This window comes from Mycteria americana, chromosome 1 (assembly GCF_035582795.1).
Source record: "Mycteria americana isolate JAX WOST 10 ecotype Jacksonville Zoo and Gardens chromosome 1, USCA_MyAme_1.0, whole genome shotgun sequence".
NCBI lineage: Eukaryota > Metazoa > Chordata > Aves > Ciconiiformes > Ciconiidae > Mycteria > Mycteria americana.
Window position 1 is genome coordinate 163,866,158 of NC_134365.1, and position 15,605 is coordinate 163,881,762.

Below are 15,605 nucleotides of genomic sequence, written 5' to 3' on the forward strand. Positions count from 1 at the left end.
TGCTGCTAGTCCACTAGCTACAGGAGTAATGATTAAAAGCCCTGTTAAAGATCTCTGAAGTATGTATTTACACACAATTACTGTATTAATAATTTAAATAAGATGTTTTACATACCTCTGCCTACACGCATGCACTAGAGGGAGCTAGGACCAAACCCTCTGTATATATGCCTTAACGCTGCTTCTCACCATCATTTCAGACTTTTTGGAACTTTGTTGGTTCCATCCTCCAAGAAAACGTTGTCAGCATCCCCAGACAACAACTGAACGCAAGTTCATTAAGGATCTAACCCTGAAGCGAGGTTAAGCAGCTGCGGCTTCCAGCCCCACTCTGGTGGGAATGGCTGGAGCAGTTGTGAAGAGGGGAAGAGGAAAAGGGGAAGGACCTCTCACCTCTGACTGGCCATGCTCCCGCACTCCTCACGTACCTTCAGAAGTCCACCTGCCTTTCACTGGAAATCCCAAGCTGAAGTCCCCCTCCATCCCCTCTCGTCACAACCTGCCAGCTACAGTAAGTGGGGACACCCCTCACAAGGTGTCTACACTCAGTGAACAGCAACACCACCGGCTCCTGTATCAACTGAGTCAGTTTTTAATCAGGATTTGTAAAACAGGGTTTGCTAAAACACTTTTGCTCCATCCTGTTTTCATTGCACCGAGCTAAAGCGGTTCTCCTCCCCTCTGAAGTACACTACAAGAAAATTATTTTGGTTTTAAAACCTAACTTCCATAAGTCAGGAAAAGCAAGAGACTTCCAATTTTCCATATATTCTTAACTGGTGTCACCCGGCACGGTATAGCATTACACAAAATCTTCTCACATGCTTCATGCCATACATTGAACACACAACGCGCAGAGTTGCTAGCCAAGCACGACCAACTGTGTGTGTGTCAACGCAGGCACATTTTGAGCTGTTACTCATGCTATTTTCAGAAAGAAAGGACATACAGAAGACATGAGACATAGTTAATATTTTTTCAAAATACAAGCTGACAGCACATACGAAATAATTTACTGGACCCAACAGAGTTGTTAGTTTTTTTATCCATCAGCTGAGACTCCGTAACTTTTGGGATATTGACTTCTCCTTCCACAGGTGCTTCAAGGATACCGGGATCATCACACTCAGCCCAAGGAAGTCCAGCAATCTTTCCCCAGGCTAGAATACTAAGCCAAATGATATTGAGCTAAATGATTAAGCCCTGCTACAACTTTCTTTTTATGCCTGGCATTGTGAGGAGAAGCTGTGGGAGCTGAAACGGGATGGGCTGAAGGCTGCAGATTGATTTAAAAAGTGCGGTAGAGACACTGGAAAGAGGAAACCGTATCCCACGGATAGGTAAAGCAGTGTGGCACAGACCACGAAAGGAAATTTTATCTAGATGGGAATAAAAAAGTCCTTTTCTGAAATATACAGGAGCGTTTAAATCCATACAAGAGGACACAAACAAAGGACGTTATGACCATGAACAAGGTCTTAACCCAAGTTAATTACCTGCTCCTTGGGTGTTTCTTGGGCTAAAGAAATACTGACAGTTAGGACCACAGAGTTACTATCAGGCCTTTCCCAGTGTTGTAGCTTTGTGTCCAACTCTTAGGAGGCTGTAAATAAACAGCAAATTTGGAGATTTGCCTCTTACAAAGAAGCAACTACTACTACTTTCCCTACTTTCAAATACACAGTTTTTTGCAGTAGCTTTTAAAGATTTGCAATGACTAAAACAAAGACAGGAGTGAGAAGAAAAAGACAGCGATGGCACACGCTACAGAAGCCAACAAGAAAAGCTGCTGGGGTGGGACTCATCTCCTTCATGTAGAGTGGTGCAGAGCTTTGGTTACGCACCTACGCTCCTTGCACAGCCAAGAGAAAGAGGCAGGACCCTCCAGGGCAATCTACCTTGCCCTGACATGGACTTCTAGAAAAGCAGATGAACTGGATGCCGAACTTCCAAATGGCTGAAGTTAAACAAGTGGAAACCCATCCCCGTGTTAAACCATCCTGTAATTTCAGCAGGGAGTTATACGTATACACACACACAAATATATGCAACTAAATAAATACAGACAGACACTTTTTACAACTCCTGTCAAACTTAAAATGCTCTAATCCTCCAATGCAAAAAAAATCTGCACTGGGAAAGGAGGGGCTTTGCCTGCTATCCTGCTAGATGAGAAAGAGAATTAAGGCACACCTCCGTTTTCCCAGTGGCACTAGTTAATTGTGTGAAAGTATTCCCATTAACAAAAAAAAAAAAAAGACTGCTTACTGGTCCTTTTGTAGGTGTACATGTATTTATTCTACTTCAGCCACAGTCAGCCCCTCTGGCTCTCAGGAGTGCGGGTGGTGGAGCTGCCCCGGCTGCACTCCCGTGCTGGAGAGGGGCCCCAGCTGACCCCCTCCCCAAACCACCCCATTTTCTCATAGTCCCTTGGCATCTTCAAGTCCCTCTGTCACCACTTTGGGATCACAAAACTACACTGGATACCACCAAATAATTTTCTGCTGCAGGCGCTGTTCTGGGAAGGATAGTGAAACGCACCATTTGGCTGCTGCACTTTCCTCCTTGTCCCAAATATTTTTTCATTAAAACAAGCTAGCTCTCAGAAAAGAACACACAAAAACGACAACCCTCTTTTGATGAAAACGCTAGAAGCACAAACACCACAATGTTGGCAAATGAGCCTTTCAAAAAAAAAAAAAAAAAAAAAAGAGAAAACGAACTGGCTTGTGTTTCTTTAAGAAAGTAGGGTGTATTTCAGAGGTAGTATATTTTTCCTAAATTATTATAAATAAACTCTTGAGGCAACTTCTATTTTTCCATGGGATACTTGAATCCCATGGAAGTAAAAAAGTAAAAAACCAATAGATCTGCTGGTATAACATTATTAAGCAAAACATTTTCACTGATTTCTTTGTAATTCCTTGGCAGGTGGAGGGGAATGAATCAACGGGCGAGCGTTTCTACTAGGTCTGCAACAGCTCGTCGGTCTGGCCAGGAGCAACACAAGGAAAGGTGATGGGGACATAGCCCTTCGCTTTCGCTCGGTGAGCAAATCTGCTTGCTTCCTCCTCAGTTTGACCTCTCAAAACCCGAGGGAAAACAGCTCTCAGGTGGAAGTGCCTGAGCGTGGTCCCGAAGCAACAGAAAAGCCAGAGCGACCCAACTGCTGTGCAAACCCCTCTCCTGGCAGATGCTGGGTGCATTGGGGTGGGAATTTCTATAGCCCCAAGGGAGGAGTCAAAGCTACATGCTCAGAGCTGCAACAGATACATCTTGCCTGCGAATCAGGTCCTACAGGAGGAGGGGGAAACCCTACCAAAATGAAAACTGCCATTAACATAACAAACCGCAGAAGAAAAGGAGAAAGTATCATCTTTCCCAGCCCGCCTCTGCCAATAACCCTAGGGGTTCTTTGTAACAACGTCCTTCCTCAGGGAAATATAATTCCCAGGTTAAAGATACACTTTCAAACATAAAGCAGGCATAGCCATAAATATCTCGAGTGCTGTTTTGATCACTAGCATTTACAGAAAACGTTCAATTTTGTTTCCCTCTATTTCTTTTTTCAACTACCTTGTCCCGCTTGTGATTTTAGACAGCTTCCATGCTTACAAATTAGTCACTTCCACACACTGCATGGAGAAGGCTACGTTAACACACCTGAACCGTTTGAAACTTGAGATGATCTTCCTTTTGAACTTAGGAGTTAATAATAGACTTTTGTAAGTAGTCCGGTACTACGGTGATTCTAACTCCAGCTGGGTTAATTACACAGTAATTAGGTACAAACATCGCAACACAAAACACAGCTACATCATTATTTGCAACAAATGTTAACTCTAAATAAGTGCAACCTGTCCCACAAACACGTGCTATAAACGACTTAAAAATAAAAGTAAAATTTGATGGGGTAAACACAGGAAAAAAAAAAATTCTCCGGGAGAATTTTTTTTGTTAAAAAAAAAAATTAAAATAAAAATCTCAGCACTCATTTAGAGTTCGGGATCTTGTGAAAGAAAGCTTTAAAAGGAGCAAACCTGATTTGCTGTGGCTGTTGCGGCGAAGGGAACACTTGTTGCAGGAGTTGTTGCTGCAGAGACAGTGGCGGCCGTAGCGTTGTGCATCATGGGTACTTTCAGGAGGGGAACCATGGAAGCAATGAACAGGAGGGTGCAGCATTATGGTAAGAGAAGTGGTATTTTTGGCATGGTGAATATCAAGAGCGGCAAGCCATCGTCATGGGTTAAACCGGCAGATGGCATGCAATCACAGTGCAAAGCGAGAAAGCGTGGCGGAGAAATAAAAAAAAGGGAAAATAGCTTATTACAAGTACAATTAAAGGAAGGTTGTCAACACAATCGGCGATTCCCAGAAAAAAGAGCAAGGACCATTGAAAACGTGGACGTTATCTCTAAGACCAGGATTACTTGTGCAAACGAGGTCTCTACCAAAATAGCCCGTTACCCACTTGTTACGTGGGCAATTTGTTTTCCTCCAGTATCAATATAAAGCACTCCAAAATAAAATTCCACTAAAAAAACCCCCAGTGGTTTGTACTGGGAAGGAAACTGATAAATGTTTATCTTAATTTTTAAACACAATTAAAAAATGAATTATTTTCATGTATCTTCATTTTGAAGTAAGCCAGATACTCACTGTCTTCCTTTATAATCCAATTTGTGCTTTTTTTTTTACAAGCACTGCTTAACTGTTAGACTTTATCAAAGTTAAATTACCATCTGCTTTGAGGCAAAAATTAGGAGAAGGATGATAATAATTTTCCTCATTTAAATACTACTTTGTTTGATCTAAAAAAGCAAGGTCGGTTTTGTGAAAGTTGCTGCTTTTGCTCATTTTAAGAATGAATTTTAATCAGCCTCTTCATGGGAGAATTATTAACTTGATGTTTTAAAGGCTTGGTATTTTAACTGCTTATCTGAGTAGTCCCACCAAGAAAAAAAAAAAATCACTGGGACAGGGCTACAGAATAGAAAAAGGGTTACTTTTCTGTCTTAGAGGCTGTTGCACTGGACTTCCATTTTGCATGCCCAAAATGTTAATTCCGAGCTGCAAATATATTTCACGGAGGAGCGAGATTCAGATCACGGGTTTCAACAAAACCTCTGTGGATCAAAGTAGGCATTTCTGGGAAACGCTGATAAAACTTTCTAACACACAGCAAAAAGGAGAAATAGGCACACCACTATGAAACTTTAAAACACTGATGAAATTTGCTGGCTTTTTCCAGTATTTTATGATTTTATAGTACTAGACAATATAAAATATAAAGAGAAATAAAACTTTGAAAACTGAAAAGCAGACTGGAATTCATGGTATTATGCTTTTGCAGTGTAGTTGTTATAGCAGGTGATATCACATCTAAACTACGCCTTTCATCTACAAATCTAAACACTCTGCAAAGTCAACCAGAAGGACAAGCGAACCTTTAATTCTAGTCATTGTCTAAATCTTGCCTAGGATTTTTGAAACAAGTGAATATACATCATATACAGTATAAAAAGAGATCAATAAAGAAATTTGGAACCTACCAATACTGGTAGCGGGTGTCATGCACAAAACTGACCCTGCGTGTCATGCAATGATAGGTGAAAAAAGTGGATAAAGGGAAGAAACAGGTTAGCCATTTAGAGTTAACATTCAAAGTGAGATTCAAGCATAACCACAGAGAAGTTAGTTAGTTAAATGAAACTGTAAGGTCATTCATAGTTTTGCTTTAACACAAAAAAAGGTGATTATGTTCTTACTAAACTCCTACCCGAGTATACTGTGTGACTTCTGGCATGTTTCTGTGTATATACAAGATACTTAATAAACTTTTTTATTTAGTACTTTTATACTTTCACTTAGCTTTTGCAGCAACAGGTTTTTGTTTATAGGAACATCTTTGGTTAAATAGCACATTATTTGGGAATTTTAGAACTCATTGCATAATTCAGACAGCTCAATGTTGCACAGATCAACATTTACTGACTTTTTGATGTGCAGCAGAGAAAGAAGTTAAAATGGAATTAGCCGATATTGTTCTGCGGGGGCTGTGCCAAATTTAACATACGTGTTCTTAACACAACACCTGAGGTTGAGAGGTGCTTCTGACCAAAGAAAACAATCCTGTGACAATTCCTCAAGCTAAACACCTCAAAGTGTGTAATGTTCCAGCAATAGGCTCTCAGCGCACCTCAAAGATGCTCTGGAAGGACTGCTCACCTGCCGTGCAGTTTAGGTTTGGTGCCTAGTCCACCTTTAACCTTTCTGGGAAGACTGAATGAAAAAAAAAAAGAATAGCATATTTTCAGTACAGTGTGTATAGCAAGCTGGTGAAGGTGAGCAGGTTAAGGAGACTAGTCCCAGGTACATGCATATTTGATACGAAGTCAAATATGCTTCCTGTATTCTTGCTTAATTACTACAGCAGCCCCTTATCGGACCATCACGGTAGCAGTGAAACTATGAATGACCTTACCCAAGAACAGTCCCCGGAGAATTCCTCCTCTAGAGGCTATAGAAACACTAACAAACAGCAATGGGAAGAGAGAAAAGATCTGTTGTTTTTAAGATCATTCACCAAACAATAAGGAGAAGGTGACAAAGCAATCAAACTGATGTAAAACAAAGTGCAGAACTTTGGAGGTAAGCCATGCTAAGTCAAGCCCCACACTTTTTATTAGGGGAGCAAGTGGTTAAGAAAGCAGAGAAGTTATATAAAACAATGAAGTTTTATATATATTCCAGCAGCAAAACTTGTCTTAAAATTAAACTTAACACACACACACAAGGAACACATTTGAAAATTATACCAGTTCAGAAAATATCACATAATCATTTAAAATCCAACAGATAATGTCATGCATTGCTCCTTAGACCTGGGTGGCATGACAGTCCTTACACCCCCCAAATCCAACCTTCCCAGGAAACGTGGGAATGTCAGATGTAGCATCTTTAATGAAAAGCTCAAGACACCCGCTCATATAGAGAGGGTTCCCCTTTCCTAACCCCCTCCCATACCCCACTCCTCTCTCTAATATCCTTTCTAGGCGCTGATGGTGTGCACAAAGAGCAGGAGGTTCAGCACCATGAGAAAGGTTTTCCACCCTGGGCCTGGGCTCCATCTGCTGTCTTATCCCTCTGTTTCTTCTTTTTTCATGCACTTGTTTTGGGGCTTGCCAACAACCTGGCTCTTAAGGTTTGGTTCCAAGATCCACCCTTCCTACCATCAGAAATTTGTAAGATAAAACTATAATTACAACCATTAGTTGGAAAGAGGGATGGATGATAAAAAGCACAAAGAATGAGCTACTTAAGGAAGCATGAGCACTCCAAAAGTCTGGAAAATATCCAAATGCTATTTCACTGAAAAAGGTTTAAACTACTGTATTTTCCATAGTTAATTTAAAATCCTTGGCAATTGCAAATAATAGTGGTAAGCCCTGAAAGGGAGTGCTTAAGAGAAGGAATAATGCATATCATACTGCAAATTCTCAGGGTTACGATGTAAAATAAATTTGTGGAAATTCCTGTACGTTTGTAAGCACAGGGCAGTCTTCCATTCATGTCCAAATAGGCAGTCTCACAATTTATTTATTTTTTTCAAACACTCCCATAAATGTCAGTATGTTTTCTGCCAGAGATATTCTGGTGCACCAATGTGCTAAAAATACGGCATGCTATAACTTACTATTATAAATACAGGGGCAGGCTCCAAGGTTGTTACTCAGGCCTTATAGCAAAATTCCATGAAGTCAAAACCATCTGTGTTTGTTTTTATCTTTAAAAACATATGGGAATGCTGATAGATCGGGAAATCATCGTGTGTTGCGTTTTATTCCTTGTTTAACAGACATTATTTCTATAAACTAAAACAACATCGCTGAAATGTCAAGTGCATTTGCAAACACATAGTTTTAAATGATTCTGGAAGTTCACGCTCGATAACATTCTGATACTAAAATATGTAATTTGTTAATTACAAATGAAATCACAGAATTCATTAGGCAGGGTATCTACCTTTGGGAAGTTTGGAGTGGGGGCGACTGACATAATTTAGAGGGTTATGTTGTTACTGTTTACATGAGTACCTAGCACATTCTTTCTTTCGCGGTGTTAAAGAGAAGCCCTGCCACCAGCCACGGTGCAGTTCAAGCCACCTCTGAATGTTCTGATTTTTACAGGGTTCCGAGCACTGAAATGCAAATTATGTTCACTCGTCTTCAGATCACCCCTATGAAAAATTATAACCCCAGCTATTAGCTGCGAATGCTAGGAAAAGTTCTGGTGGCGTTCCAAAATGAAAACCACGAAAACACATCTGATGCCTCAAAGCCCTTTAGTGCAGCTGCGGGGAGCGATGTGTTTGGCCAGTGCTTCCATGCAGGTACCGACTGGAAGGTTATGGCTGGTGCTCCCCTTCTCGCTCCGCTCGTGCACGGCTGGGGTAACTACCCCACGGCTGGGGTAATCCCCACGGGTGGGGTAATCCCCACGGCTGCAAAACAGCACCCGAGGGAGCAGGAGGATGCGCCTCGGCCACGGCACACTCTCCGCGGCATCTCTGAAGTGTGATGCTTTTCCCAGCATTTTTGTTAGCGGAACCTTGCCCTCTCGTCTCCTAGGAGAGCGCTGGCAGATAAGTCGAAATACAGCCAATTTAAGGGAGGAAAAACGGGGCAAACTCTGGACAATGATGGAGGAGGCTATGAATGTGAAAAGCAGCCTAACGGCATGTTGAAATTTCTGCTTTAATTCTCGTACTTTGCAGGAGGAATTGAAATAATGTGTAAATATCTGTGCAGACTGCGCCTCAAGTAGGGCAGGGAGCATAATAAAACCTTCTGTTAAGTGCAACTGCCTGACACGGAGGCTACCTAAAGGAACACAAAATTGGTTCAGTGTGGGCACAACATACCTGTTGGGATAAACGCTGCGTGTTGCTGCAACTGAGCATTGGCAAGAGCCTGTTGATAGTGCAAGACACTGGGATTGAAAACGGCACTGGCACCATTGCTTTTTTCAAGTGCTTGTCTCTTTGGTAAAGGGTGAAGAACACCAGGAGGAAAGGCCTGTAAATGAGAAAGTTAGTTAAAATGGCGTCATTTTTAAGACGTTGTCTGTAACATACAGATAAATACAAAAACTTATTATTTTTTAAAGCAGCTAAAGATGCCTCGCCATGCATATTAACTCAAAGCACAGCAATGTAAAATGAGTGAAGTTTTGTTATTGATAGCAAAGCATGGTACTATTAACCTAAAACTGTAGCAGCACAACTACTGAAAAGAAAGGCCTTTAAAGCAACGAAAATGGCATTGCCTTTAAATAGGTTTTCAAATATTATAGGGAGAAAAAACCACTTGTGTTTCATCGCCAAGTATTTTCGGTTTTTAATTTAAATATCGTTTCCTGTTGTTATACAGATTAATGGATTACGTTAAGCGTTTTCAATTACAGAAGCAGTTTTGTCTCAATTCGACTTTTCATGAGAGGATATTTAAAAAAATGAAACCATGTTAGGAACCAAACTAAATCGTCTGCGTTTATTACGTATGAGAATGAGATGGATAAATAGAGTTTCTGGTAAATTAACGAGTATGTGAAATCATTTCCGGTTGATGTTCAAAAGTAAAGCGATACGAATTTCATTAGTTGCTTCTCGGAGAAAAAAAACCGACGACGACGACAACAACAACAACAACAAACAACAACAACAACAACCAAAAAAAAAAAGCTACATGCAAAGCAAAAGGTGAAAGGTCAAAGTACCAGGTCTACAGTTGCTTCGAGAGGTCGCTTCATTGCTTTGGCAGTCGACTGAGTCTTTTAATAACAGGCAGCGAGCACATGATGGCAGTGGGCCAATGGGATTCAAGCGAATTAACATACAGGTAAACAGCAAGCAGAGGTGCATCATGGGAACGGCATTGCATTTGTGGATAGGTGAGAAGGAAAAAAATATTCTGAATGCAATATACAACATACAAAACACTAGGCATGCACAACAACAAAAATGTCTTCTAAAGAAATGAATATTACACTTCGAATTAGTACCGAAGCAAAAATGCATCTACTATACCTTAGTTAAAAGCATATAAGAGAGTAAAATATAGATGTTTGAAATTCAGGAAAGTTGAGTAAAACAGCAGCTTGCAGACACTATTAAGCATCGTATAAACACTTCACAGAGATGCAGAAAGTTGTAAGGATACGCCTATAAGAATTCCTGATAAGTTAGTTACGTCACATTTTAAAGCGGAAAAACCAATTTGGAAGGCTACATTTTCAAATACAAAGCACCAGTGAAAGTTGTAATGCATTACAAATGCTGTTAATATCAGTGCTTGCAAGGTGAGGGTCTTTTAATGAAGAGAACTGCGTCATTCAATAGATTTGGGCTTCAAAATGAGAGAGGTTCTCCTTCTCCGACACAAGGCAGAACAAGTAATGTGTCTAGTTACACTAACTTATCATTAATTCCTCTTTTTCCCCTACAGCTGGGTCATTTTTGTAGATTTTTTTTTTTCTTTATAACTTACCACATTACATCGAGAGGGAAAAAAGTCTTTCAGAATTTAAAACATATTTTCTAAATTTTTGCTACAACCTTCAGTACTAGCTTCAGGAGCAGGGAGTAAAAATACTGCTCTCAGTTCATAAGCGAACACTGACATATGAGTTATGATACTAGTCCAGCATTATTAATTTTTTTAAAAGAAAATATTTAGGCATAGTACATAGGCATATACGTTTATGTATACTTCCATAATAAGATCAAACCTATGGCTGATATGATGGCATTCTGTAAAAAATCTTCTCATATAAAATATTACTTTCAAGTTTTATAGTGGGAATAATTCCTACAAACCTTTAGAAAGCAAAGGAAGATTTACTTAGAAATCAGATTTTTCCTTTTGTTTTTTAAACACAGGCTGATATTTAGCTCTTTTTAGGATATGCAGATTATGCCTATCTTGACATCAGTATGTGGAAATAGGGAACAAAAGTGGGAAAAAAAAAAAGAGGACAAGGCACAAAATGCCTACAAACAGCTTACGGTCACAAGATTAGCTAGTGCCAACAGGGTATTTTGCAGGATAGCCCTTGCTTTGCCTATTCCTTGTTCCTGGCTTTGTGGCACCTACGTTGCATGAGGCTTCCCAACGCCCTCCCCATCTCTCCTTCAGCACATTTCTGGATTACATACCCTGATCTACATCCCCTGATCCCTGATCTACCCAGGATTCTGATTACATACCCAGAATCAGAATCCTGATTCTGGATTACATACCCTAGCTCAACTGCCTGGGTCCAAGACTCAGACATAACAAGAAAGACCTGGTGCAAAGTGAGGATCTGGAGAGCGTTCTTGCATCTAAGCAGGGCGCTGTGCAGCCGACGTGTGGTACCCCCCATGGGCACCCTCGTGGGGGACATCACTCCGTCTGCATGGGGCACAGCTTCAGATCCATTCTGCATCCACCACGGATGGAAGTCTACACGGAGGTGAAGCATTACGACTGAATTCAGCATTATGTGATGATGAAGTCCCCAAATTCAAATCAACATCATTAAGAGTAAAGCATTACAGTTAATTACCTTTATTATGCAGATCTTATCTGGTCTCACTCGTTAACTTATTATCTCTGTGTTTACGATTGCCTTTCTCCACTTCTTCTCCATGCTCTTCTTAACCTCACCTCCCTGTTTTCAAGCTTTTTGCTGGCTTTCCCCTCATCTTCAACAGCAAGTTCAGTCTCACAGTTTTCCCAACCTGAAGGCTTTAACTTGATCTGTTTCTAGACCTGCTCATCAACCTTGTTTCCACGTAGTCTCCCCCTCTTTTCAGGCTTTCAGACCAACTGTCCATTTTTCTCTCCCACCTCATCTTTTCTTTCATTTTGTCCTGATAGTAAAACCTCCTTTGCCTCTTTCTGTTCCATCAGGTAATCTCCTGCTCAACATCTGATCTCCTACATAACTAACAACCAAAAAAATCAATAGCTACAGACTGGAGAGGAAACGGCTGTGGAAAGGAAATAAACATAATAATAAAAATGATCACAGAGACTGAGGCATAGTATGTCTGCTCTATGTCACATTGGTACGCTAGAATATCTCCTGGAATATGAGCAAGATCCACACAGCGGAGGCATGCCTGGATGTGCAAGGAGCTCCTGACTAAACTCAAACCCAAGAAGGGAAGCGCACAAGAGGTGGAAGCAGGGACGGATGCCCCAAGAGGAATAGGGACACAGCCTGAGCGGGCAGGCATGGGTTAGGAGAGCCAAAGACCACCTGGAGTTGAATCTGGCAAGGGATGTGAAGGACAAGGAGAAGGGCTTCTCCAAGTATATCAGCAACAAAAGGAAGACTAGGGAAAACGTGTGCCCGCTGCTGAATGGGGCAGGCGACCTGGTGACACAGGACATGGAAAAGGCTGAGGTACTGAGCGTCTTCTCCACCTCAGTCTTTACTGGTAAGACTGGCCTTCAGGCCAGTGGGAAAGTCTGAAGCAAGGAAGATTTACCCTCAGAGGAGGAGGATCAGGCTAGGGAACATTTAAACAAACTGGATGTACACAAACCCATAGGAGCTGACGGGATGCACCAACGGGTGCTGAGGGAGCTGGCCAATGTCACTGCAAGGCCACCCTTCATTGTCTTTGAAAGGTCACTGCGACTGGGGGAAGTTTCCAAAGACTCTAAGAAAGTAAATGACACTCCTATCTTCAAAAAGGGCAGGAAGGAAGGTCTGAGGAGTGACAGGTTGGTCAGCCTCACCTCAGTCGCTGGGAGAGCCATCGAGCAAATCCTCCTGAAAACCATCTCCAAACACATGAAAGCCAAGAAGGTGATAGGGAGTAGTCAGCATAGATTTATGAAGGGGAAATTGTGCTTAACCAACCTGACAGCCTTCTACAACTGGCTTGGTGAGCGAGGGGAGAGCAATAGATGCTCTTGACTTCAGAAAGGTTTTCAACACCATCTCCCATTTCATCCTCACAGACAAACTTATGGGCTAAATGGGAAACAGTGAGGTGGACGGAAAATTGGCTCAGCCGCCAGGCTCAAAGGGTTGTGATCAGCAACACAAAGTCCAGCTGGAGGCCAGTCACTAGCAGTGTAAAACTCAGAGGAGTGGCTGATACACAAGACAGATGTACTGCCACTCAGAGGGACCTGGAAAGGCTGGAGAAATGGGCACAGAGGAACATCACTAAGTTCAACAAAGGGAAATATCAAGCCCTGCACCTAGGGAGGAACAACCCCAGGCACCAGTAGATGCTGGGGGCCACCCAGCTGGAAAGCAGCTTGGCAGAAAAGGCCCTCAAAGTCCTGGTGGACACCAAGTTGAACATGAGCCAGCAATGCATCCTCACAGCAAAGGCAGCCGACAGCGTCCTGGGCTGCATTAGGAAGAGCATCACCAGCAGGTCAAGGGAGGTGATCCTCCTCCCCTACTCAGCACTGGTGAGGCCACATATGGCTGCATATGAGCACTATGTCCAGATCCGGGCACCCCAGTACAAGAAAGACATGGACATACTAGAAAACAGTCCCGTACAGGGCCCCAAAGATGATGAAGGGACTGGCGCACCTCTCATACGAGGAAAGGCTGAGAGAGCTGGGACTGTTCAGCCTGGAGAAGAGAAGATGCAGGGGGATCTCATCAGTGTATATAAATACCTGATGGGGGAGTAATGATGGAACCAGACTCTTCTCAGCGGTGCTCTGTGACAGGACAAGATGCAATGGGAACAAATTTAAATACAAGAAATTCCATTTCAATGTAAGTTTTTGTTTTTACTGTAAGCATTATTTAACCATGGAGCGGGCTGTCAAGAAAAGTTGTGGAGTCTCCATCCTTGGAAACTTTCAAAAGCCAACTAGGCATGTCCTGGGCAATCTGCTCTAGCTCACACAGCTTGAGCAGGGGGGTTGGACTAGACGATCTCCAGAGGTCTTTTCCAACACCAACAATGAATTCTTATTTTAATTTAGGCTGTACATTCTTCAGTGACTTTTTATACTCTCTGATGCACCACATGAATATTTGAAGCTCCCCAAGTACAATGACAGATGACACTGCCTTCTAACGCACTTCACATTTAAGCTATACATGGTCCACAGCCCTTTCACAGCGTCTTTCCCTTCCTTTCTACTTCAAATGACGTGGTCACCTAAGATGCCTGAGTAAAAATTCCTAAACTTCAATGTACAGAAATATAGATAGGGCATTTTCTGCAAGGTCCCTGGCTGCAGAATTCATTGACCTTCAATGGTCCTACAAGCTCTGCCTACGGTGCTCTAACCCTATCCACAATGCTCACCTATACAAGCACCCTCTGGACCAGAGTAATGCAGCCAGCTCCACAGCCAGGAAGGAAAACCTCTTGGACACAATTTCAACCTGGGAGCAACCTGCAAGTGAACCCTACAGGTAAGCGTTTGTATTTCTGCCTTACTTCTGCTCTCTAGATCCAACTGAGTATTCTTGGTCGTTCTTGGGTGGCTTTGCAGGCACGTGTCTTTTCTACCTCTTTGTTGTTGTTATTGCCATCCCAGTGATTTTTCATTCACTCTATCTGATTGTTTCAGATCTATATTAAACAAAAACTAGTCGGATTGTAAAGAATCTTTTCTGTTTGGTAGTCTAAATATGCCATTAAAATATTTTGTACCTATTTTTCTGCAAGTTACCCTGAATTACAGGTCCCTACCTTCTTCTCCTGTGACATTAGAATGCTAACATTTCAATTCTGTGTTTCCAAAGATGCTTCATCTTGCTTTGAGGCTAATGCAATTCCACTTACGGCTTATTTAAAATCACAGGATATATATCCAACCATTACTGAGGTGCAAAAAAGTGAATCCCCTCATCTCTGTCCTTTCTTCTTTAGTATATTGCCTAGAAATATTACATTCTCTAAATGGACAATAAATATTGCACAATAGAAGCTAATTAGAATTAAAAAAAACAATCTCCTTTGCTTTAATTTCCAGATGGTATTCAATTTCTGCAAGCACAGGGAAGTTTAACTAAAAATCACCCAGTTTGAAACAGAGACTGGGGATACTATAAGAGAAAGAATATTAAAACTTAAGAAATGTTATTCTGTTTGGAGGTTTACTTTCTTGCATAACTTACCCTTTGTCCCTCAAAAAGTCTGGTCTTTGCTAATTTGCTAAATACAATAGCTTGGGGTAGTTATATACTGTACTGTATTGTGTTTCTGGTAGGCTTTCTACCCAGAGAATAACTGTATTGTCTATAACTATTGTATGCACTGCCCACAAGTCCACAAACCACATCTGCTTAATTATTCGTCCACTGCCAGCAACGAGGACAATGATTCTTTGATTTGCTGCCAGCAATTTTGTCTCCCAAGTCAGATCCTGCATGCTCGATTTATTTAACTTTATCAATACCACTCTATTTAAATTTATCAACTTTCCTTGTAGCAACCGTAAGAGATATCCAGTACTGGTAAATGGATGGGCTGACTTGTCTGAACAGTTTTCAGTAAGAGCTCAAAATATCTGAAAAAAGAAAGCCCTCAATCTCTTTTCTTCTGACTATAGTTACTATGCTTT

The 15,605-nt window shown here is 41.5% G+C and overlaps 1 protein-coding gene across 7 annotated transcripts in view; it reads right to left on the reverse strand.

Moving 5' to 3' along the window:
- Window positions 1-15,605, reverse strand: part of MBNL2 (muscleblind like splicing regulator 2) — a 112,664-nt gene that overhangs the window by 14,748 nt on the left and 82,311 nt on the right. For 4 of the 7 annotated variants that reach the window (XM_075526481.1, XM_075526534.1, XM_075526500.1 and 1 more), the window contains 2 exons: window positions 9,778-9,831; window positions 8,924-9,077 (listed from right to left, as the gene is read on the reverse strand). In XM_075526481.1, coding sequence (XP_075382596.1) covers window positions 8,924-9,077; window positions 9,778-9,831 — 208 coding nt within the window. Of the gene's footprint in view, window positions 1-4,040; window positions 4,136-8,923; window positions 9,078-9,777; window positions 9,832-15,605 lie in introns of all 7 variants that reach the window. The other 3 variants (XM_075526510.1, XM_075526529.1, XM_075526519.1) reach the window with 3 other exon arrangements.